Below are 25,497 nucleotides of genomic sequence, written 5' to 3'. Positions count from 1 at the left end.
AACCGATCTAACTCTTAGTAGATTAAAACACAAGTCATTTAACCTCTTTCATGCATCCTGTGATTTGGGACTTCAGGAGGGACTTGGCTGGTGGCTCTGGCTCAGTGAGCAGCAGTCAGATGGTGGCGGGAGTCGGGGCGCAGGGAGCTGGAATCTGGAGGGTGGGCATCTTGTTCTGTTCTCGGGGTCTGTCCTGAAGGCTGGCTTGGGCTTCCTCTTTGTGTGTGGCCTCAGAGCCAGGAAAGGGCTTGCAGGGTGACTCGGGGCTCCCAGGGAGTGTCCCACAGAGATGGCCGTGGGGTTTTGATGTCCCAGGAGGGTCAGAGCCACTTGTCAAGCAGAGCAGGCTGGGAGGGGCCGTGGCCGCCAGCTTTTGGAAATCCACTTGTGCAGGTGGGACCGTAGCCGATGAGCTGCCTCTGTGGGTGACCGTGGGTGGGGGAGGGCGGTGGGCAACCCAAGCACCAGGCACGAGCCTGGAGAGCAGGCAGCAGATGACTGGGGATCGGTGCACAGGGAGGGAGGAGGGGAACCTCGCCAGCCTTGCCGTGGGTGCTCGAGGGCAGATGTGAGCGAGTGAGGACGGGAGCGGGTTGGGTTTGGCCAGGACCATGTGTTCTTGTTTTCTAGCTGTCTTCACTCACTCGAACCCCCCGCCCCCGTTTCGTTCCCTGAGCTTTTTAGACAACGTTTTATTAGGAAATTTAAAATTATCTCCGTCTTTTTTGCTGTCTCCGATCTTCCTTCAGCTGGTATTTTTGTTCCTGCGGTTTTGAGTAGGCAGGGCTCGTGCGTGTGTTCAGTGAGAAGGGAGAGCCGTGTGGACGGTGCGCCTAAGTCTGTTCCCCACCCTGTCCCCCAGAGCCCACCACTGTTCTGCTTGGTGTGTGTCCTTCAGAATCTGTTCTCCACCAACTTTGCCTGGTTGGAGGGGACGGCATGTAGCGGGGCCGGTGTCCTGCTCCCTGGCCTCTGGTTTTGTCGAGCGAAGGCCCCTCCAGGGTCCTGAGAAGGAGGCCTGCCCACTCAGCGCTGCCTCAGCCCTGGACTCGGCTCCAGCCTTTTCTGAACCCGTCATTTTCAGTTCTGCTTCTGATTCCCGTCAGAGTCATTCATGTTGGTTCTTCATTTTGTTTTCTGTGGTTTCTGAGTGTTTCTTTTTAAACCTAAGATCATGATTCTGATTTTTGTGTGTGTGTTTGTGTGTGTGTGTGTGTACACGTGTGTACCTTTGACTCGTGCATATCTTTCTCTTGAATAGGGTATGATATAGAATTGCGGGGTCTAGGTGTTCTGGATATTAGTATCACAGAATGACTCAGTGATGGAGCTGAGAGGGGCTTGTAAGAATTACCTTTTTCCCCTATCTTTTTACAAAAACTTGAGTTTTTTTTTTTTCATATAGGGAATTTAGTCCTGGAGAAGAAATTAGGGCTATCTCACGTCTCCCCACCACAAATGCAAAACACTGGAAAAAAAACCAAACTTTCCCGAACTTTCTGGGGTGGATGGTGACCTGCAGTCACCTCCTAACACCTTTGGCTCCCTGAAGCAGGAGCTGAGAAGCACTTGACCCAGCAGTGACGGGATTTGAACCCACATCCCAAGTGCAAGGAGTGTGGGGCGGTAGTGCCATGCCCACGCCTGGGGCTGGCTTTCCAAGAGACCGATGCAGCTGAACTCCCAGTCCTCCCAGCTGCAGCCCCGTAGAAGCCGGAGGCTGTGTCTCTGCAGTGCGCAGCCTCATCGATCCCTAGCATTTGAGGCTATTTTTCTCTGTGAGTGTCCACAAAATTCATTATTTTACAGTGAGCCTGGGAGGGGGAGAGCTGTGGTGGAGAAACTCTGCTCAGATCCCAGGGTCTCTTACTTCTGGGATTTTGCCTGAGCAAGTAAATCAAATGCTCAGTAAATACACTCACGTCATCGCCCCCTAACCATGGGATTTGGAACTTTCCTGAAGCCGCATTCTGTCTCTTGCCTTATCTGTCCCTCATTGCAGCCTTTTGTTGTCCTGGAGCTGGCCCACGTCTGTCCTGCTCACACGGGGGCCGGGCGCTGTGGGCTGCACACGTGTGGCCCGTTCATCCTGCCGGGCAAGGTCGGCTATGGGTTCATAAGCACCATCTCTCTCTTTTTTCCTCCCTAGAATACGAATCCCTTTAATGTCCTTCCTGTGTTTGGGGAGATAGCAATACACGGCTGGAAAAGGATTGCGGGGAAGAGTTAAAACCGAGTCCTTCAGCACCCGCGTGCCCGTTTGCTGTCTGGCAGGGTTGCTTTCTTACCCGCCTCTGAGGGCGCCTCATTCCGTATGCTGGGCCATCATCCCGCAGTTATCTCAGAGGTGGTGTCTGAGTTGCAGTGTCGATCCTAGAGAACACGTCACCATGTGATGGCCGTCCGCCGCGGAGCCGTGCTGGCACCCCCCGCCCCACACAGATTGGTATCTCACCTGGCTGGACGGAAAAAGGCCACTGTCAAGTCTGGTTGTCAGCACTCGGTAGACGGGTGGACCTCTGGGATGGTCAGCCTTCTCCGGGTTCGATGACCATGTAGGTATTTTAAACGTGAAGCTCTAGCAAAGTGACAGCCTTCCCTGCTCTGCCACCAGAGCCCTCATGAATGGGATCATTTTCTTCTTCTTTTTTTTTTTTTTTTTTGGTGTGTGTGACGGTGGGGATTGAACTCAGGGCTTTGTGCATGCTAAGCACGTGCTTCACCCCCAGCCCAGGGGGATTATTTTCTAATAGGACATCTTGTTTGTCCTTTTTTTTTTTTCTCAGTAAGCTCAGTAGAGTCTCCCCGAGCCCTTCCTTGGCTGAGCTGTGTAAGTTTTTGTAGCATCTTGTTTTCCAGGAATGGGCTCTGCCCTCGGTGACTTTTGCTCCGTCTGAACCTTTGTGGTGAGCACAGCTCACTTGGGAGTTAATGGGGTCCGCAGCCGATGGAGACTTTGAGGAGGACCGGCTGCCAGGTCTTTTAAAGTGGCCCTCAATTAACCATCTTCTGACATCTCGCTCCCATCGATCCATGGGTTATCACGGCCCGTGGAGGCAAATCCTGTCTGGATGCTTGCCATCTGTCAGCCATGGGAAGGCTGGTCTCTGCTCCCTTGGTCCTGCTGAGGGCGGGCTGCAGGAGATGGGTTTTTAGGGTGCATGACAGGGTGGTTTAGAGAGTCGGCTGGGCCTGGAGAGTAGATTCTCTGTCCGGTGGAGACCCCACCGTCTTCTCCCCAGCAGTTGTCCAAGGCCTGGGATTGGCTCTGGACTGCCCCCTGTTCTCGCCTCGTGATCGAATTTCCTTGGCATGGGCCCTTCCAGACTTCCCCCTCTGCCCACGTTATTTGCTCTATGGGGGGGGGGTCCTCAGTGGCTCTCATGTATGTCACTTCAGGAATTTTCTGTTAGGACTCCTTTTGCCATCTCTCCTGCTAGAACCGTCTCCCCGAGACACCATTCAGAATGTTTGCTTTCTTCTTTACGCTCTTCAGGGATTGTCACCCTGCCCAGGGGCAGAAGCCCAAGCTCTTCAACATGGCACCTGAGCCTGGCCCTGGCCTGGCCACTTTCTGCTGCATTGTCTTGGTCATTCCTTACCCCTCTGCGCCACCACCTGCTGCATTTCTCTGGACCTCCAGCTCCCCGGGTCACTCTTCATGTCCTCAAGCTGCTCTGTGTTGACACCCTGCATTACACCTGAACCTCCGCCCAGAAAGACCCACTCCTCCTGTTGAACACCTGGCCCAGGAGACCTCTCTTCTGTGGGTCTGACCCGTCCCCCATGGTTAGAAGGGACCCTTGGCTCCATTCTCCGTGTCCTTCACAGCACCATTAATATTATCTGTCTCCCCCTCCTCCACTGTGAGGATGTGGGTCTTGTCACCTGGCCCTTTGACACTGTGGCCATCAAAGAAGAGGCACCGTAAATATTCGTGAATGAATACGTGGAAGGAGCCTGGAGTCAGAGATGGTGGGTGATGCTTGCTCTGCATCTCTCTCTGACAGTTTCTTGGGACCTTCAGTTTGCGCGAATCTGTGACGAGGAGACAGCGCACCTTTCTCACAAGATGGTGATAACGTTAAAATGAGAAGACACCACCGGGTTTGGTGGCGCAAGCCTGTAATCCCAGTGACTCGGGAGACAGGAGGATGGCGAGTTCAAAGCCAGCCTCAGCGTCTTAGCGAGGGTCTAAGCAACTTAATGAGACCCTGTCTGAAAATAAAATATGGAAAGAACTGGAGTGTGGCTCAGTGGTTAAGCACCCCTGGGTTCAATTGCTGGTACACAAGAGAGGGTGGGGGAGGGAGAGAGAAGACACCTGTGGAAGAGCTAGGATTGTGCAGACTTGGGCAGTGCCTGCGATAGCAGGTACAGAGTCCTTTCTCCTTTCATGTCTATTTCAGGATAATGCGTTTCCTTGTGTCTTTTGTCTTCTTTCGAAGACAGCTTCTTAAACATTGCCCCCAAATAAGAGGGTGCACCCAGGGAGCTTCTTACAGAATCTGAACTAGGTTGGCCACCAGGGGCAGAGGCTTTGAACCCTTGCTGCGTTGTCAGGCCCTGCAGCAAAGGTTCAAAGCCCAAATCCTGAAATCTCAGTTCCTGCAGGGCCTGGCGCTGGATGGGGGTTTAGAAACAGCCCCGCACCGCGTGTCTCGTCCTTGGCCCCGTGTAAGTCAGCGTAAGCCTGGATGTTGATGCCTTCACTTGTGCTTTCTCAGGATCCTCACACCATCTGTCATTCAGGTGCCTTCACTGTGCCCCAGAAGTATGGTTTTCATCAGGCCTGTGGTATCTGTTAACGCTGCGTCTGCGTCGAGGCATCCGATTGGAAGAGGCAAGAGTAGAGACCCAGTGGAAGGCTCAGAAGGGATCAACGTGGAATTGAAAGTTTAATAATTCAGAAAATAAGGAGTTTTTAGGGAAGTCACTAAACAGCTTAAAAAACTTAAGTAGATGGGATTAAACCTGTTCGACCAGGCCCTAGGCAGTCAGCGTCTATGTAGAGGGCAACTGCAGAACCCTCGACCCCTCGCTCGCTCACCTGCCGGGTTCACCTGCCAGCCTGGCCCCGGCCAGTTTTGCCATCGCTTCCGCTCAACCCCTTCCCTATCTCGCATGGGCTCCCTCTCCCACCCGAGGCCCTTGGCCACCACTCCTGTCCTATCACACAGCCCGGGAGTCATCTGCACCAACATTCTGATCTCTGACTCCTTTTGGGGGTGGTTAAGGCAGACGATCTGGGGAATGGCTGACGATCGTTTGCCCTAATCATGAAGGCAGTCCATTCAGGGTGCAGGGTACTTAGAAAACTCAAAACACAGAGGGGGAAGAACCTTGAACCTCCACCGGCTTTTAACATCTTATTTATCCTTAAAAAAAAGGAAGTACCCTCCCCCCGAAAAAAAAGAACACAAATCTGTGGGCGGGTTATTTTTCTTTACAAAATATTTTCAAACCCTTTATAGCCTTTTCCCCCTTATACTTGATAACATGCTGCCAGCACTTTTAGGTGTTTATGAATATTAGCCTCTGTGATTCTTATGGTGTTATTGGTGCATTATAATTATACCTAATAATGGGATTCGCTGTGACATATTCACACGTGCACATAATTTGATCCGTTTAATTCCCCAGGTCCTCCCTTTGACTCCCCCTTATTCCCTTCCTCTATCAGTCTCCTTTTTAAATTTTTTTTTAAAATTCATCCATTAGTTGTTTACCAAAGTGGAATATTGGTGTGCGTGGACCTGGCATGATTGGTCAGTTTTATTTCCCAGCGCCTTCCTTAGCCTCCCCCTCCTCCGTCCCTCTTGGTCATTTTGTTCTTTTCTGTTGGTCTCTGTTTTCATGAAATCCCTTTCTTATTCCCTTTTTTCCCCCCTCTCTCATTTTCACATGCGAGAGTTTTTCTCTGTGATCTTTAGTGGCTACATAATACTCACTGCCTGGGGAAGTGCTGTCATTTACTTAATCCGTTCTTCCTCCGTGGACCTTTTTTCTGCTTTTGTGAACTCCCCCATGGGGTGGTGCTCCTTCTTCCCTGCACTTCTCCTGTGGGGGCTGCTGCTGGTTCATCCTGACCCCCAGGGTTCTGCTTCCTGTGTTTGTGATGCCGACTCACCTATGCCCTGGTCAGGACCCACTACCTGTCCATTGTCATGCTTAAAGCACGTAACCTTGAATTAGAAAAGGTGCAACCCCACGGCTGCCCACAGGTGAGGGCAAAGGGCAAGAGCCCAGAGCACCAACAATGAAAGTCAAAGTCAAGGAGGAAGGAGTGGCCATGGGTCGCTGTCATAAGTGACAGGTACTGGGGAAAACCCCAGAAGCAGTGTCAGTGCTCCCAGTTGAGTGTAGACAATGCTCTGTGAGGGTGCTCTCTGTATTTCCAAGGTCCCTGGCTGCCCACACTCACTGCAGGGGGAGGTGGTTGTATGCTGAGTGATGGAATACAGACGCTCAGATGGGCACAGCTGGCTAGGGTGAAATGCATGTCATCAAAGGCCCTCAAATCTACAGTTTTGGAAAGTTGGTTAACAAAAAAAGTTCCTTGGCCATTGCAATTGCTGTCTGGGGAATTTGCACCTAGAGCCGTGTGAGTCCGGCATGGGCAATAGACATGTGTGGGCTGAATGTTTGGAGCCCAGGTCTGTGGCCAGGAGAATAAAGGGGATCCCTGGAGAGCAGAGGGACAAGGGGACTGTCCTGAGGAGCATGGTTGGAGTGACAAGGCTTTCCAGTTCTGGTCTTCTGAGACTTCACGGTGCCCTGAGCTGTACCCTTGGGCTGCTTTGAAGTCCCATGTGCTTTTTGAACCCTCTTTGCCCTCTCTGCCTCCTCTACTCTGTGATTATCCAGTTGACATCCAAGAGGACATGCTGTGGGCTCATTGCTAGTGATTCTGCCATAAAGTGTCACCAGAGTTCTTCCAAGAGACCAAGGGGTGTCACTGAGAAGGCTCTGGCCGGCCGGTGGGGTCCCACTTGGTTTGGGGAGAAACGCATATCATCAATGGCCCTCAGATCTACAATTGAGTATTGGTGGTGTGTGCAGGGGTGCTTCCAGGGGTGGGTGCTGGAGGGCTGCTCCTGGAGCAGGCTCCTCTGAAGACCCCCAACTCAAAAGGCTACAGGTTCCTTGTCGGCTCAGCAGCCCTGTTTTCTGTGTCCATGGGGTGGTGGGAGACGGAAGGAAGGGACACTGTGTTGAGGGATGTGCTGTGCTGACTCCTCGTGGCTTCAGGGAGCTGTGGGCACATCTTCATATCCAGGTCTGTGCCCCACGCCACTTGAGAAGGTCCTCTGCCTTGTTTACCCCTTGCCCACCAACGCTGTCCCTGTCTGTCGTCATCGAGGTGAGTGACATCCTGATGCTGCTGAAAGAAACCCTCTGCCGTGATTTCAGAAAGGGCAGGCTTAGCAGTCCTCTTCCTGGGGCCCCAGGAGTGTCCAGGGAGGCAGGGGTGGAGGGAGGGAGCACACAGAGATGGACCTTGACAGGGCACAGAGGAGGAGTTATGCCAGGCCTCATGCCAGCCGGGCTGCAGCGGGGGCCAGTCCAGAGACTGTTTTGAAATCTAGCAGCCACCTTTCTCCCAGACTGAAAATCTGCAGAAACTCAGGGCACCCTAGGTCCAGAAATGAAGCCTACAGCAGCTGTGAAGGGGAGCGAGCCACGGTCCCTGCCGTGAGGGGGCGTGAGCCCGTCCCTTCCTGGAACTCACTGTGAGCTTGAGGTTCTGCAGGCCACTGGGCTTGGCAGAGCAGGCGGGGCCCCAAGGCTGCCCTCCTCAAAGGAGGAGCCTGTTTCCGCTATCTTCGAAACCAGATGGAAAGGAAAAGTGGTCAGGGTAATTACAGGGAGAGCATTTACAGGCAAGTAATCGGATCCCGTCTCTTAAGTTTTTTTTTTTTTCTCCTCCAGAAAATAGCAGGCAGATACTGGCACTCGTCGCCAACTAGCAGGGTTTGGATTGGGTGCTGGTTGAGTCCAGGTGGAGACGAGGAAAAGGCCTACCCTGTGGCCGTGGGCCTATCCTGCTGCCTCTCTTTCCAGATGCTTCTTCCATGCCACCCTTAGGAAGGCCAGGAGGCGGGATGCAGAAGATGAATAGAAGTGGAGGGCAGGACTCTGGGCAGCGCCCCCACCTTCTCTGGAGAGGAGTTGGGGGTCATGGCAAGAGGCGAGTGATAGGAGAGAGGGGGCAGAGTTAGAAGAGCAGGAGGTATATGGTCGGTGGGGACATCCTGATGCCACATATGTTATGGGATGGAAGAGTTAGGGGCTTCCAAGTGATGGCCCTTGTACTAGGACTCACTCTAAGCATATGGTGCATGGAGATATTTTTATATCTCTTCCCCATGGTTTAAATGATTATGGAGAGAAAGGCTGGGAAAATTTCCCAGGACAAGAGGTAGAAGGTGGGTGTGCAAAGAGAGAAGAGCTCATTGATATAGGGGGAAAAAAAAACAGAGAGAGGGTGAGAGAGAAAAGAAAGACATAACCTAAATATTCACCAATGTGGTATAATCCTATGATAGAATACTATATAGCTATCCAAAAGGAAAGAACTTGAATTTTATTTGATTTTTAAAAAAAAATTGAGGAGGAAAACCAAGAAGTGTTAAAACAGTATATAAGGGATGATGATATTCATGTAAAAATGCTGGATGATACTATATGTTATCAATGGCTAAAAGTTATTTTTTTTTTTAAATTCCGGGTTCAGGAGTGTAGCTCAGTGGTAGATGGCTTGCTTAGCATATATGCAAGGCCCTGAGTTCTACTTCTAGCACAAGAACAATTCCAGAGAGCTGTATCCCTAGGTTAGAGTTGTGGTATTCGAAGAAAACGAAGAGGAAGCAAGATGACCAGTGGTGGTAGTCCAAAGAGATCGAAGGCTTGTTAGAGTCTAATAGCTAAACATTTCTAAGTAAATATCTCTAACCTAAGTAAATGTTAGATTATGTAAAAATTTTCCGGAGTCATAGCTTAGCAATCCACTCAAGAGGCAGCTTCTGCATTTAGTAATGAGACCATTAGGCAACGGCAGAGCAGCAGCCCCGGGCTCACCAGCTGAATGCCTTGATCTAGGACAATCTGGCAGCCTGGTGACTCAGCAGTGTGGATGTCAGGGAGATGGAAGTCGGTTGGGGTGAAGTGAATCATTGGTAGTCACACCCGAGAGGTGGCATCAATAATTTAACATTGATTAATCATTGTCTTTACACCAGCTCTATTTTAGGCACCACTGGAGATTCAGATAAAAGAAAGAAGAGAGAGATGAATGAAGAGTATTTTTGCCCTTGGACTTCATACCCGGCCAGGCCCCATCTTGTGTCCCTTGACTGTTCATTTGGTCTCCTGCTCCCATTCTTGCCGTCTCTCCACCATCCTCCAGCTCCACCAGACATTCGGAGACCGGAACCTGAGCTGTCTCTGTGTGGACCTCTGGTAGTCTCTTTCGAAGCATCCCTGGCTCCAAAGGAGCTGCTTCACGTTATTGATGTGCCTCTCAGTGATCTCTTCCTCCTGTGCTGATGCGCCCTCCAGTCGCCTGGCAGACCTGGGCCAACCTCTGCTAATCCGCGGCCGTTCTCCATGTTCACACGTGGCCTGGGCTTCCCTGGCCTCACCGGTCCACTGCTTTCATGAAGGCTTTTGGACCTACTTTCTCCCTCTCAGAGGCTCAGCCTTGCCCTTTGTACCTGCCTCACTGTTGGCATATCCTGTCGTACAATAAGAGTTATGCCTATTATCACCCCCGATTAAAACTCTACCTCATTCATCTCTGCCTTCCACTTTTATTCTAGGTATCCATTGAAAAATAGGTTCTGAAAAAATCTTGATTGAAAATGTAGTGCATGGATCAGTTATCTTTGCTGTGTAACAAACCATTCCCAAACTCAGTAGCTTAAAACAATCATTTTGTTATGCTCCCAGAATTTGAGGGTCAGGGAGTTGGGTGGGGCCCCGGGGGTAAGACTGGAGCTTTAGCCTGGGAGATTGCAAGGCTGGGAGGTAGAGGGGTGTATACTCATGTGGCTGGCAGGCACTGTTGGCAGTTGCTTGGAAGCTCTGCTGGGGCTCTGGACCATGGCTTCTTGAGGAACCTCCAGACCACGTGACTAGCCAAGTGGAAGTTGTGTTGCTGTTCCTGGGCCAGCCTTGGAAGTCACACAGTCACAAGCCTGCCCAGATCCAAAGAAAAGGGAATTAAGTTCCACTACTAATTACTACTATTACTACTACTACTTCTTCTTTTCTTCCTTCTTCTCCTCCTCCTCCTCCTCTTCTCTTCCTCCCCCTCCCCCGCCCAGTTCTGGGGATGTAGTTCTGGGCCTCATGCCTGCTAGGCAAGTACCATACCATCAAACTATGTCCCTGGCCCCAAACTCTACCTCTTGATGGGAGTGTGGATGGGGACATTGCAGAAGAGACCATGGGACAGGAGATACTTTTATTTTCATGTTTGGAAACTGCAACCTATCATAATGTTTGAGCGAATCACTTCCACATCTAGAGTTAATATCTCTCTCTCTCTCTCTCTCTCTCTCTCTCTCTCTCTCTCTCGCTCTCGCTCTTTGGGGGGGGGGACTGAGGATTGAACCCAAGGATGCTTAACCACTGAGCCACATCCTCAACCCTTTTTTTTTTTTTTTTTTTTTTAGGTGGTGCTGGGGATTGAACCCAGGGCCTTGTGCATGCAAGGCAAGCACTCTGCCAACTGAGCTGTATCCCCAGCCTTCCCAACCCTTTTTAATATTTTATTTAGAGACAGGGCCTAATTGAGTTGCTAAGTGTCTTGCTAATCTGCTGAGGCTGGCTTTGAACTCATGATCCTCCTGCCTCAGTACCCCCCAAGTTGCTGGGATTACAGGCGTGCACCACTGTGCCTGGCTGGAGCTAATATTTTATACTACAACTGCTGCTGCTAAAGTTGCTGGCTTAACATTTGTTGAGCATATACTATATTCCAGGAATTAAGTTTTAAATATAGCAAGGGCTATGAAGATTAGACCATTTTACAGATGGAGGAACTGAGTCTCTGGGAGGCTATGTAATCAGTTCAAGATCTCACAGCTATTGCCTGTGATGTGGGAAGTCAGCAAGGCGGGGGTGGGAGGATTTAGGAATTGGCTCCATCCTTCAGGTTTGCTGTTGAGTTGTATAGAACTGCACTTACGATGTGGGAGTTGGTGGCTATTTCAAGGGACATTGGATTTGAGATGGGACACTGTGTTGCCCAAGCTAGTCTTGAACTCCTGGGCTCAAGGGATCCTCTTGCCTCAGCCTCTCAAGTAGCTGAGACCACAGGGGTACACCATTGCACCCAGCTCCAGGGACAGCTTTGATGAGAGTAAGAACCCAGAGGCAGGTCCCTGCGCCTGAGGTCTTGTGAAGCTGAGCCTCCAGTTGTCTTGGTTTTGTGGCTCCCCCTGTGCCCTCTGAACTTTGACAATATTATCCCTAGAGGTGGTGACATTAACCTGGCCCTGGCCTTCTTTGTTAATGTGCTTTTCATAATGCTGGTATATTTAGCTCTGTCTTATTCACTCCCCAACTTCTTGCCTCAGGTTCAGTATCTGTGCAGGAAAGTCACTGAGAGTGTCTGTCTCAGGGGGTCTCTGTGAGGGTTAAAATTAGTTAATGCACAGTTGACACGTGCACAGAACTTGGAATAGTGCCAGATACCTGGCGGGGACTCCGTAAGTCCTGGCTCTGGTTCTTGGTAAGGCCCAAGCTTTATGTTTGTCTGTTCCCTAATCTGGAATGGGGTCAAACAGAGGATCTTTTAGCTTATGTTACTTCTTGTCCTCCTGTAGCTGAGGCTGAAAAACAGGAATCCTCAGATGTTGACTCTGGTGTTCTGGCTGATGCTGCTTTCCGGAGCTCCTCTCCTTGAAGCCTTTTAGTCATGTGAAGCACTTATTGGCCTGGTCTCCACCTCTCCATCATGCTGCACGTAGCTGTTCCCAATTTTAACTTGAGGTTACAAGGTTCCCCACTGTGTCCTCTAAGCCCAGGTGGGCAAGAAGAGGCAGTTGGCGGTCTATCACTTATCACTGATGCTCTCAGAGCATGTTCAGTACGAGCCGTGGACTCCGAGAACCATTAGTCATGTTCTGTGTCATGGAGAAAGTTATTTAACCTTGAAGACCGTTTCCTCCTCTGGTAAATGTGGCTGTAATGAAATCGACCTCGTTCAGTTGCCGTGAGGATTCAATGAGATGATGTATGCAGAGCCGTGAGGACGGTGTCTGGCTCACTGAAGTGTTGATCATTATAGCCATCTATCTTCATCGTCGGGGTACCATGTACTTGCTTATTTAAAAAATGGAGCCAGGCGCAGTGGTGCATGCCTGTAATCCCAAAGGATTTCAGAGGCTGAGACAGGAGGATCCCAAGTTCAAAGCCAGCCTCAGCAATTTAAAGCCACCCTAAGCAACGAAGTGAGACCCTTTCTCAAAATGAAGGGCGGGGTGCTGGGGATGTAGCTCAGTGGCTAAGCACCCCTGGGTTTAATCCCAGTACCAAAATAAATAAATAAATTAAAAAGCAAACAGAGAAATAAATATTAAAAAAATGGGACCGAGTGTGGTGCGTACCTGTCATCCCAGCTGCTCAGGAGGCTGATCACATGTTTGAGGCCAGCCTCAGCAACTTAGTGAGACCTTGTCTCCAAATAAAAAATAAAAAGGGCTGGGGATGTAACTCAACGATAAAGCACGTCTAAGTTTCGTCCTTAGTACCAAACATAAATAAGCAGGAAAATTGGGGGAAAATAGAGAATAGGAGACATTGATATTCCTGCAAAGGGTGAGGGGGAAATCAGTCATATTCACATCTCTGTCATTCAGCCCAATATAGTGTTTTGTGTGATCATTTTCTAGGTATAGAGTTTTTTTTTTTCAATTTATTGCAAATGTAATGTTAACCCAAAGTTAACAGTAATGTTCTTTTTAATACTTTTATGTTTATAAAAGTTTTTTTTTCCTGTTTTTAGATTGATATCTCATTGGTAGAAATGAGGTGAGATTTTAAAATATTCATTTGCTGACTTACACAGTATTATTTGATCTGTCGGGTTCCCTGTGAGATTGCTACATTATCTATTACATTGTTTCCATATTACAGACAAAGAAATATACTAGTGGGACTGAGTCCCATGCAGAATTTGGGACAAGCGGGTGGTGGATGAACTTTGGTGATAAGGTAGGCTTCCACTGGAAGAGTAGACGTGAGATGGCGAGGTGAGTCCTCCTGACGCTGTGACGTGCCCCGTCATGCATCTTGATCCTATAAATTGGATCCTGTGCTTAGAGATGTAGGTCCCTGAGCCAAGAATGGGTTACAAAAAAAAAAAAAAAAAAATGCATGAGAAGCACAGTGTCCTCTCCCTGCTGAATCAAAATGCCCCTAGCCAGGATCATCTAGGACTTGGCCACAAAGCAAAAGTTGGAGCATCCTTGGGCAAGCAATATCTTGAGAAACTATTTAAGTGATAGTATATGTTTGCCAGGGACTGTCAAACTCCATCTGAAAAGAACATGGCCTTGTGCACTCATCATGATTCTTAATCTTTTTGGGGGGTTGTAAATCCCTTTCGGGGGTCTTTCGAAATTTGTGGACCCTTTTTCCAAAAGAACTCACATGCACTTGCATCATTGTTTTTCACTTGTTGTAACTAATGAAAATGCTAAAGGTATATTTTGGTGCAAGTTGAATTACCCCCAAAGGCTTAAAGCCACAGTGAACATTTATTATCTCAGACTTCGTGACTCAGGAATTCAGTAGCCTCTGAACTGGGCAATTCTGAGCAGTCTCCCTGGAGGTCCTCTGGGCCCACTATCATCTGAAGGCTTGCCTGGTGCTGAAGAATCCACTCCCAGGTTTCTCAGTCTCACATTGGCTAGGTTGGTGCTGGCTGTTGGCAAAAGTCCCCATGTGGTCCTCCCCATCAGGTAGCTTTGATGCCCCACTCCATGGCCTTTGGTTCTTCTTCAGAGTATGTGCTCTGAGAGAGCAAGGAGAGACCCCAGTGTTGTCTTATGACCCATGAAGTCACGAGCCATCCATTCATCGTTCATTTCCTGTTGGATACACGGGTAGCCCCATCCAGTGCATGGGGCAGGGTTTGGGGGTGGAGGGTGATAGAGCTTCAGTGCCTCTCCAGCTGGACCACTTTCCTAGCATCTCAGGGTGCTCACTAACCTGTACATGAGGGTCTAGGGTTTCATCACTTGGGCATGATTGGTTAAATCATTGGCTTGGTGACTGGACTCCATCCCCAGCCCCACTTCTGTCCCTGAGGTCTGGCGGTGGTGGTGGTGGTGGTGGTGGTGGTGGTGGTGGTGGGGTGAGGGGAAGGGGAGGTGATGAAATTTCCAACCCTGTAAGCATGACCAGCTCCTCTCTGGGAACTCTCTAAGGGCCCACCTGGCGTTGCTTCATTAGCATAAACTCTTGTATGGCCCAAATCAGCTCATCATGAATATGGAGAGACTCCTATGATTCTGCCAGTTCCAAAGGGTCAAGGAGTTGAAGGCCAGGAACTGGGGCCAAAGACCAAACACCCCCCCCCCACACACACACACACCGCCACCACCATTGCACACATTTTACTGCAACAGTGAATACAGAAAAATACTTAGGCAGCAATCATACATCATTTTTATTTTTTATTAAAAAAGTCTTCCTAGTTATAAAAGTAGTTCACGCTCATTGCGGAGGATTGGGGGAGGAAGTAAAAAAAAAAATAAAGAAGGAAAAAAAAACCCTTTGCCACCCTCTAACCCAGTATTTTCTCTCTAGTCCTCTTTATATAGTTATGTGTAACACTTTGATCTTTCTTTTTGCTTTACGAAAGTGATATTTGCTTATTGCAAAGGAATCCAAAGAGTATAGAATGTCTGAGGTTTAAGTTATTTTTTCAAAAAGCGATTCTTGCCTGGGAGGAGCCTTCTGTTGTCGACTGGAAATGGAATTGGGCCCCGAGGCTGGAGGATGTAGGGAAGGGCAAGGGACTAGGGTCTGTGTGAGGGCGGCAGGGACAGTAGCAGAAGGGCGTTGTGAGGGTGCAGTGTGGAAGGGGAACTAAACTCTCCAGAAGAAGGAGTTAATTTTTATTTCTATGCTAAGACCCACTTCCTAGGTACAGCACTGTTTTCCGGGATCAAAGGCCCTTCATGGGGTGGGAGGGAAATTAAGGAGACATTTAATAAATGGGTACAGCTGAGCATGTGTGGTTGCAGTACAATCCCAGATTTATCGGTCAGATGGTTTATATATCTTTTCCGGCCGGGACAAGTTGTTTTGACCCTGCTGCCCTGGCTCATTCAATGGCCACTTAACACTATTCACCTTGTGCGCAGCGGGTGTGTATGATCCGCTTACCCTGGAACGGTCTGTGGGTAGAATGCACTCTGGCTCAACTCCTGTTTGCAACATCATGGGCCGGGTCTGGTGGGTCTCAGCTGCTTTCTTTGGACAGGGAAAGACAAGAGGAGAATGGAACTTTTCTTGAATGAACTCACCGTACAATCTCTAGAAGGAAGGAACTTAAAACCACTGAGAGCCTGAACTTAGGATAGGTTCATGTGAGCATCTGGCTGGCACCGTCTCGAGAGAGACGTGTTAAAGCAACCTTTCTTGACCCTGGGAGAGCTTTAAGATATCCTGATGCCCAGGCCGCGATCCAAATCCGTCACATTGGACAGGTAGAGCTCGCCCTGTGCCCTGTGATTCCCTTGTGGATCCAGGGTTGAGGAGTAGTCCTTAGAGGAAGGTGCTACCTGCTGCCTTGTTTGCAACGTGTGGGGCCTGATTCTTGCTGCTGTGTCATGGAAGGCTGAAATGAAGGAGACCCGAGTGTTATGATTGTCGTGAAGTTGTTTTCAAAGTGTCAGCGTTTCAGAATGACTACAAACATTTGATTCAACTGTCACAATGTGTATGTGGGTGGGTGTGTATTTAAAATTGTCATTAAGAGAGTACATAGAACCAACGTTATGTGCCAGATTTCAACATTCTGAAAATTACGGATGAGTTCTCTTCTCCACGGTTTTAAATATAGTCATGAATGTCATCAGCCGGAATGTATCACAGTCGCTCAGCACTTTGCTCCTGTATCCCCCTCCTCTCGCTCCACCCCTCTTTTCTGTTTTTTTCCCTACTTCTCCTGGAGCCAAGACGGTGTTCTGTTGTAAGACGTGGGGAGAAACGGTTCTGTGTGAATTGGGTTAGAAGCCACCGACCTTTCCTTGTATAGCCAGTGGTTTTGAGGTCTCTCATCTTGCAGATGTCAGCTTGCTTTGAGGCACATCCAGCTGGGCTGGGCTGAGAGCTGCCTTCCACTAGGCTTTGAGCATTCCCCCAGTCCCCCCACCAGCTGGGTCCACTTTTGATAGGTTTATGCTGGGGCAGCTGCCCTTCCCATTTAGGGATAGAAGGGAAACTGCCATGGGAGTGAGCCGTAGCTAGGAGTGAAGGTAGGCACTGAAGTGTTCTTGAGCAGTCGTTGGCCAGAGCCTGTCATCTGTGGATCCAGAGCCACAGAATGTCCAGTCAATTTGGGTCCTAGTAGCAGCTCTTTATTGAGAACTCATTGTGTGCCAGGCACTGTGCTAGGGACTTTATTGACATAGCCAGTTGTGATCCACAGCTACTTCTATGAATAGAACTTGTGTGCTTTTTCTACCAAGCTGCTATGCCTGGCTACTGCTGAGTGAGGTACAAAAGGGAATGCCTCCTCCCACCTTTCGAGTAGCTCAGATACGGTGTGCTTGTGTTGGTGTATTAGTCGGTTTTCCATTGCTATAACAAAAAGCCTGAGGCCGAGCACTGTGTTTTGAAAAAGGTTTATTTAGCTCACAGTTTTAAAGGCTGCAACTCTAAGTCTGTTGGCCCTATGAGTTCTGCCTCTATGATATTGCTCCATTACAACATGGTGGATGGCATCATGGCAAAAGCCTGTGCAAGAGGTCACATGGCGAGACAGGAGCCCAGAGACAAGGGAGAGGTTGATCTTGCTTTTTTCTTTATAAGGACCCACTCTTGTGGAACCAGTATTCACCCTTCTTGGACATTATCTCGCACTAGGCCCTGTCTCTTAACGGTTCCACCACCCCTCACGTCACCACACCGAGGACCAAGCTTCTAGCACATGGACCCTGGCGGGGTGGCCGAGGGACGGGACCACAGTCAAACATATCCAAACTAGAGCAGTTGGCATGTAGTGAGAAGTTCAGTTCACCATATTTTATCTGTGTCCCTGTGAAGGGATGCCATGTGACAGAGAACACGCAGAAGGCAGGCAGAAGTGACCTTGGAGAGCCATATCTCTGCCAGGAGGCCAGGGTCCCGGGCGAGTCGGAGCTGAGCGCGGTGGGGCGGCCTGTGCACGTTTCGCCGGGCACCGTCTGCTTCCCCCCCTTGGCCAGTTGGTGGGAATCTGGGCGGCAGGGATCTGCCTGGCGCTTCACGTTGGTATCAGCGTGTGCTCAGCTCCAGCTGGCAGCAGCGTGTAGGAGCTCCGCTCCGCTCCCATTTATGGAGGGAAAGGAAGGAAGGAATGCTCCTTGGGATGGTGGCGGGGAGTAGTTACGTTTGAAAATGTAGAGCGTAGCCCCCCAGAAAGGGCCTCTCTCCGGGCCGCCTTCTAATTAAGGAAGAAACGTTCAATTTCAGCGAGATGGTGTGAGAAGGTTGCTTTCGTTTGTTTTCATCTGAATCTGTGCCAAGGGTTCAACTTTTCCTGCTCGTTTTGTTTAAAACTTTGTAAAACAGCCATTAATAATTAGATATAAAACTGCTGCCTAAATGACAGAGGGACTAAATGAAATTCACCAGGGTCAGCCGCCGAATAAGTAACAGGACCACGTCCTTGCACGATCAAATTCCCATATATGCAAATTAGAGACAGTGCTTTAACCACAGAGTGTTTTAATTACTATTTATAAATCACACAGAGCCTCTGAAAGGGCCAGTAAGCTATTTATATTATCATCGTGTCACACAAATGACAAACCCTCTGGAGATGGCGGCCTGCGTTTGGTCTGAAAAGTAATCGAATGCATTGTGTGTGTGTGTCTGCCCCTCCTGCAGGTGTGGTGTCAGCACAGCGGCAGGTCACAGTCCAGGAAGGACCCTTGTACCGAACAGAGGGCTCCCACATCACCATCTGGTGCAACGTGAGTGGCTACCAGGGACCCTCCGAGCAGAACTTCCAGTGGTCCATTTACCTGCCATCCGCCCCAGAGCGGGAGGTGCAGATCGTCAGCACCGTGGACTCTTCTTTCCCCTACGCCATCTATACCCAGCGTGTCCGAGGTGGAAAGATCTACGTGGAGAGAGTCCAGGGGCACTCGGCTTTATTGCACATCACAGATCTCCAGGCCCGGGACGCGGGGGAGTATGAATGCCACACGCCCAACACCGACGAGCGCTACTTTGGGAGTTACAGTGCCAAGATGAACCTAGTGGGTAAGGAGATGCTGTTTTCACGTGGCCAGTGTTAGGCCCGAGTCCCCGCGTCTTGTACCGCGTGTTTGACTCTATCAGGACTCCCAGGATGTTTTAGAGGTCGACAGGTGGCCTACGTGAACAGAATTTCTGTGCTCGCTTGTAAATAATAGAATGCTGGTGCTAAAACTTAAAAGAGAGCTCGTGCAAAGGTCATGCACTTCAGAGGCTGACCAGTCCTCCAGCTGGTGAAAGGGGTTATGGAAAAATACAAGGCAAGGACTTTATAGGTGATGATGATATAGAAATGAGATAGAAGATAGAAGATATTACATCAGCCAGAAGGGAGGTAAAACCCCTCTAGGGACAAAAGAGAAACTTCCCTTGCCCCCTCCAACAGGCAGATGAGTAGAATAGTTTTAGGAGGAGGTATTCATGGGGATGAGGGTAAACTGGAGGAGAGTGACCACCCAGATAACCCAGGGAGGCCCAGATGCTTATGGGTCCCGCTTCACAGGGAAGAAGGAGATGGGGAATGAGGTCATTTTGAGGGGTCATAAGTGATTTTAGGTGAATGAACTGGCCAGCATTCAGACAATAGTTTGTAAATCATTCTCCCTGGGAAGTGAGTGGGCCAAGAAGATGGACAGTACCTTGTGACAGAATCTGCCCAGGTGTGGGTGCATTCTTCCGACTTCCTCCCTGTGGATATGAGTTTAGTTCATGAAAACCCAGGGCAGGGACCAGAGGTAATTGCTTTCTTCTTTGGCAGGTCTGGTCTTGATGCAGATAAGGGAATATCAGGGTATCACCTCTTGCAGCAGATACTGCTTTCCCAGGGCCTTTCACTGAAAATAACCAGCCCAGGAGGTGGCCCTATTTGGAGGGGGAATTCCCTGGACTCTTTCAACTGTCAGAAAGGATGGCCCCTTTGCACAGGCTCTGAGATGCCTGGGTGCCGCTGAGTTAGGAAGAGAAAGCGGCTGCAGGTCCTTGCTCAGCCCTCTGGCTGCCCGAGTGAGGAGTGGTGAACCAGCCTTCTCCCTCCACGTGTGTTGAGTGACGGGGAGGAGCCGAGTTGTGGGGGGGGCTTTCCACGTTGATGGCCCTGGCCACGGTTTTACAAAGCTAGACTGAAAGGTTAACAAGATCAAGGCTGTTATTTCTCTGCTCAGGTCTTTAAATCTCTGTTTTTTTATTATCACAGTGAAGCAGGAGTGTTGATGGTTCTTTGATTAACAGCAATGCGGAGTTTTGCTTATTTTTTTTCCTTCCTCAAATAACAGGAGGACTTTAAGACCCAGTTCTGAGATATACAGGGAGAAGATGCCACCCTGGTTGCGACTGGAGTGCCCTCATCAGAGAGAGAGGGGTATTGAATCTCCAGCAAGATGTAAGGATCAGGGTCAAATTCCCACCAAGGGACCGCAGGGCAGTCTCCTCACTTGCCTGCGTTCTCCCACACTGAGGCTTCCTTCCAGTGTGGACCATTTGGGCTGAAAAATTATATGTGTTAAAAGTAGGGCCCGGGCGTGTCGGCGCAAGCCTGTAATCCCAGGGGCTTGGGAAGCTCAGGCAGGAGGATCGATAGTTCAAAGCCAGCCCCAACAAAAGCGAGGCGCTAAGCAACTCGGTGAGACCCTGTCTCTTTATAAAATACTAGATAGGGCTGGGGATGGGGCTCAGTGGTTAAGTGTCCCAGAAATAGGGATGGTGAGGATTTTCTCTACAAAAATCAAAACAAAACCAAAGCTTTCCAAGGACAATGCGTTGTTGATTAAGTTGTGGAAGAGAGAGGACAGTGAGTTGAGGAATAGGGAAAATGAGGCCAGCCTTTGCAATTTCGCCAGGCCCTAGGCAAATTAGCAAGACCCTGTCTCAAAATAAAAAGAGTGAGGGATGTGGCTCAGTGGTAAAACACTGCCAGGTTCAATCCCCAGTACTAATGAGTGAATGGATAAAGGAAGGATATCAAAGCAATATGGAAATCAACAAGAAGTCTTAGCAGTCTTATCAGCTAGGTGTGTGGTGGTACACACCTGTAATCCCAGTGATTCAGGAGGCTGAGACAGGAGGATTGCAAGTTCAAAGCCAGCCTCAGCAATTTCGTGAGGCCCTAAGCAACTTAGTGAGACTCCCTTTCAAAATAAAGTAAATAAAAGGGGGGATGCAGCTCAGTGGTTGAGTGCCCCTGGGTTCAATTCCTAGTAACCCCCACCCCCGCCAAAAAAAAGCCTTATTAGACTTAAAAGAAAACTATTTTGACACATTATGTTTAGAAGAGTTAATTTATTACAGTTAATTAAACTGTTAAAGGTAAATGTGATGTCCCCCTGCCCCCTGAGTGTGTTTCACAGCGAAACAGAAAACTCTTCCTGTGTATCGCCTTTCAGGGTTGTCTGTGGCCTTGGGACAACTGTCAGAGGCCGACTCTGTTGGGAACAGAGGAACAGTTGTGCCTGTGTACACAGAGCAGAAGCAGGGACCTTGCTTCCAGTGAGTCCCAGATGCTGTGGCTCTGTGTTGGCTCACTATTGGGATGTTTTGTGTTGCAGTGATCCCAGACTCCCTGCAGACCACTGCCGTGCCCCAGACCCTGCACAAAGTGGAGCAGGATCCGCTGGAGCTCAGCTGCGAGGTGGCCACAGAGACGGTCCAGCACAGCCACCTGTCTGTGACCTGGCTCCGGCAGAAGGGTGGCGAGAAGCCGGTGGAGGTCATTTCCCTGAGCCGGGACTTCATACTGCACTCCAGCAGCGAATACGCCCAGAGGCAGAGCCTGGGGGAGGTGCGGCTGGACAAGCTGGGGAGGACCACCTTCCGCCTCACCATCTTCCACCTGCAGCCTTCGGACCAGGGCGAGTTCTACTGCGAGGCCGCCGAGTGGATCCAGGATCCCGATGGGTCATGGTATGCCATGACCCGGAAGCGCTCCGAGGGAGCCGTGGTCAACGTCCAGCCCACTGGTCAGTTTCTCTGAGCCTCTTGTCCCTGTTTGTCACCTGGTAGTGAGGGTGGTCAGACACTGGGAGGGTGCGGGGACATCTTTGCTTCTCATGTGAAGTTAGAGATGATCTTGCCTGCAGCCGGAAGACACAGGGACATAGGTCTCCTGAGACCTGGTTTTCCAACAGGACGTCCCAGACAGGTACTGCCCAGGCTGAATCCTGCCTCTTGTCCTGGTTTCTTTACCTACACGCTATTGTACATTTTTTTAAAAAAAATATGCAATTCATTTTAAAAATTGAGAAATCTCCCAGAAAGCAATTCTACCTCATGACTCTGGCTCCCATTCCTGTTTAGCCACGCTCGATGCCCTTTTCTTCAGGTACCAATTCATAGAAGACCTTGTGGTTATGAGCCTTTCATTGGAGAATTATGAACTATAGAAATGTTGGCCTGACGTTATTACTTTTTATATGAATCTTTCTTTAGTGGTGGTGTTTTACCATTCCCAAACGGCTTTGTCATTTGTTGTCACGATCCCTCAACAGTTCTGTCAGGTGATTAGGTAGGAGCATTTCCATTCCAGAGGTGAGGATGTGGAGTACAGATTACTTTATGGGGAGGGGAGGGACCCCAGGAAGAGGCCACGGGTGTGTTGATGAGGCCCGTCCAAAGAGCACCGTGTCCCACCATAGATGCGTTCTCAAGGAAGACCTGGGTAGGGCCCCTCAGGAAGGTGGGTGATGTGTTGAAGACTGTGGCAAAGTGATGGTGGCCTGGTGAGCTGTACTGATCTCCGGCTTCTCTTGGTGTCTACCACTCTAGGCTCCTGAGGCTGCTAAGCTCCAGGTCAGAGCCAACAGCTATTGCTATGCCTGTTCGGGGCTGGGAGCCAGGATCTCATATGGGCCACCAGCCCCTGGCTTTGGTTGGAGGATGATCGTTAGGTATCCTGAAAGTGACAGTGGCCTGTGAGCCTTTCCTGGTGTTGACCCTCACCACTGGTGAGGACTTTGGTGGTCCTGGTGAGGGAGTGGAGATTTGGGTTATAGATGGGCTTCTCTCATCGAGACCGTCTCTGGACCTCCTTTCCCATTTGTTAGAGTCAGCTGTCTTGGTCCTGTGTGGTTCCTCTGACATTCAAGAGCAGTGCTTCACACTCACCAAATTGGACCCTTTATGGGCCTCATCCCAGAATCCTGAACCAGGCCACCCTTGAGAGGGACCTGGGAAGCTGGGTTTCTGGTGCACTTCTCAGATGATCCCTTGATTGTTTACAGTTTGTCAAGTACAGCTCTAGAGGGAATGGGGCGGAAGGGCTTCTCTGTACATTTATTTAGTGGGTTTGAAGACTTTTACCAAGGGGTTGGTTTCCAAGATATGGAGCAGTTGATTCGCTCTGTAGCACCCAGGACTTTTAGCCTCTTCTGGATCTTCTGAAGTTAAGAAGTCTACCAAAGGGGCTTTATTTCCTATTTTGAATCTTAATGCTTTGAAATTAGGTTGCATCAGTTAATCTTCTTTATTTTAATCTTACCAATTTGGAATTAGGACTTTTTGAATTTGCCCTGCAAATATATCTGGACTAAGCCAGCAAGGGGAAAATTAACACCACCAAAAGTCGATGACTTTGTGTTCCTGTTCAGGCTCCGTGGTTGCATGACTAACTTTGTCCTTTGCTTTGTTCACTTTAGTAAACACCAGTCAGTCTCTACGGCCCTGAAGTCGTGGTGCAAGGCCATAGGGGATGCAGAGATGAATAACACTTAGTCTCTGTACTTAGAGTACTTGCAGACCTGGGAACCAGTGGCCAAGGAGAAGGTGCTGAGTGCTCGATAGCATTTGCAGAGTGCTCTGGAAACACAGTAAATGCAAAGATTTTTGCTGCTGTGATTTTTCCCTGGATGGAATATTGGTTAAGAAAAATCCAGTAAATTTGGTGACTTGATCTGTCTCAAAGCTTGAGGAGAAGACGGAAAGAGGAAGAATCTGAAGGCACAGAATGATTTGTTTGGCAAGTGGAGAAAAGCCATGCATGACTAGATGTTGAGTCGTAGGTATGAGTGGTGGGAGAAGAAAGGAAAGGTCACCCAGGGCCCTAAATGCTGTGGTGTGGAACTTGGACTTGACTCTGTGGACCAGGAGTTTCCAAGCCTGGTTCTTTCTTCTGGGAACTTCCAAGGGGAAGACACCAAGGAACCCCTGGGAGGTGCCTGAGAAGGTCTACTTAGTGTAGGCACATGTCCCGATGCATGTGTGTGCATCCTGGGGCTCAGCGGGGAGGTGTGGGAGGGCCTGAGTCTTCTCCTCTTGCTTCAACCATGTTGGGCAGCCAAAAGATTTTATATGAAGAAAGGAGTTCCCCTTCCACTGCCTCCTCCTGATAAAATTTGAAAAGGGCGGGATAGAGATTAGTGAACCGATTAGGGGTTTGGAAGGAAGGACTCCCGGGGCCCACCTGGAGGCTGCTCAGACAGGTTGGGTCTGAAGTCCAGAGACCTAGTAGAAAAGAGTTGTTACAGCTAGAGCCGTGGCAGTGGCCTGGAAGGGACGCCGTGACCAGAGGCAGAAGGATGGAGGACTTGATGGAGGGAGCCCTGGGGCTGGGCCTGGGGCTCCTGTGGTTCTGGGCACCGTGGGGGGAGGTAGGAGGAGGAAGCCAGGGTGATGAGACCTGCAGAGTCCTGCCTGAAAGTCAGTTGGGGTGACGCTGGCTGTTCTTTAGACAAGGAGTCCATCCCTCAAACTCTCGGAGAGATGCTCAAAATGTAGAAGGAGGCCTGGGAGCGAGGAGGGCCCAGGGAAAGCCCATGTGGCCACAGGAGGGAGAGGCTCAGGAGACCTGTAGAGGGGTCCCTGGGGGGTCAAGGCTCGTTCCGGTGAGAGAGAAGACCAGAGTGTTCCGGCAAGCAGGAGGAGAAGCCGAGGGGGAGACGCCAAGGATCCCAAGGGACTCGGGGGTGGGGGGGCTCCAGAGGCTGCAGCACACTTGAGAAGAGCCTTTGCTTAGGGTGGGGTGGGATGGGGTGAACCACGGGGGCCGTTGGCTAGGTCAGTTACTTGTGGGAGAAGGGCCAGAAGCCAAATTTCAGTGACCGGGACTCGAAAAAGCCTAAATTCATTACTGTCCATTTACTTGACTGGACATAACCAAAATCCAATTGCTCTTCCGAAAGCGGGCCGGTTTTATGTATCTTCAACCCCTGAGCCAGGCAGGCATTCCCCTGGGATGCAAAGTCTTTGGCTGGCAAAAGAAGAAAGCCAGTTGCAGCCAGCCTGACCCAGGGCAAATGGAAATCTCTGAGGTCTAGGGACATGACCAGTGTGTCATGTCCACACTGGCGTTTATGTGGAAGGAGGGCTTTTTTTAGCATTCGGGTTATGAATCACTGTACTTGGGTTGACCAGAGGGCTAATAACAGAGCAGACAGCATGGACACAGTCCCACGTGGGTGTGCTCATGCGGGCAGACGGTGACAGAGTAGCCACGTCTTTTAATACTGGTTTCTTGGGAAGGGGACGCATTGGCCGGCACCGACATATCGGAGGTGAGCCCTGGAGTTGTGGAGTACAGTTTGCTCTGTCAGGAGGTTTGAGTAAAGGCAGGAAGGAGTTAAGTCACTGGAGAGAAGGGATGTGCGGGGCAAGACACTGTCCCATACGGCAGGGGAGTGGGGATGGGGAACGGGCGGGTGCAGAGCTGAGCTGAAGGAACACTGAAGTGTTTGGGTCACGATTCCTGTGTTTTCTCAGGGAAATGGGACTCTCTTCTGCTGAAAGAGTGGGTGGGATCAGGGACGAGTGAGGCAAGGGTCCTAAAGGTAGATGGTGGTTAAGACTGAACGCCATAGAGGGAGGGCAGTTCATGTGGAGACTATAAAGTCTACAGGGAGTTCAAACAGCTGTGCGATGGGACTTCCCTTTGATGTTCTCTTTTGGAGGAAGGAGGGGAATTGGGGAAGTGGTCCCAGCCAGGGCTCTGTGACTCCATGTCCAAGGACAGAAGTCTCCTCCATCCCTCAACTCCTATGTCTTTCCTGTTACTTCTGTGTGGGTGCCTCTGAGATTGGATAGCAGCCT

The 25,497-nt window shown here is 49.9% G+C and overlaps 1 protein-coding gene and 1 long non-coding RNA gene across 4 annotated transcripts in view; both read left to right on the top strand.

The window, feature by feature from the left end:
• Window positions 1–25,497, top strand: part of Igsf3 (immunoglobulin superfamily member 3) — an 89,146-nt gene that overhangs the window by 30,708 nt on the left and 32,941 nt on the right. For all 3 annotated transcript variants that reach the window (XM_078027084.1, XM_078027083.1, XM_078027082.1), the window contains exons 3-4: window positions 18,115–18,492; window positions 21,027–21,437. In XM_078027084.1, the coding sequence (XP_077883210.1) occupies window positions 18,115–18,492; window positions 21,027–21,437 (789 nt within the window). The remainder of the gene's footprint in view (window positions 1–18,114; window positions 18,493–21,026; window positions 21,438–25,497) is intronic.
• Window positions 6,471–9,796, top strand: LOC144368282 (uncharacterized). Its single transcript, XR_013428087.1, has 2 exons — window positions 6,471–7,883; window positions 9,243–9,796. It is a non-coding gene; the product is annotated as an uncharacterized LOC144368282 (long non-coding RNA).

This window comes from Ictidomys tridecemlineatus, chromosome 11 (genome assembly GCF_052094955.1).
Source record: "Ictidomys tridecemlineatus isolate mIctTri1 chromosome 11, mIctTri1.hap1, whole genome shotgun sequence".
Taxonomy (NCBI): Eukaryota; Metazoa; Chordata; class Mammalia; order Rodentia; family Sciuridae; genus Ictidomys; species Ictidomys tridecemlineatus.
Note: the sequence above shows the minus strand (reverse complement) of the source record. Positions and strands in the feature narration are given on the sequence as shown.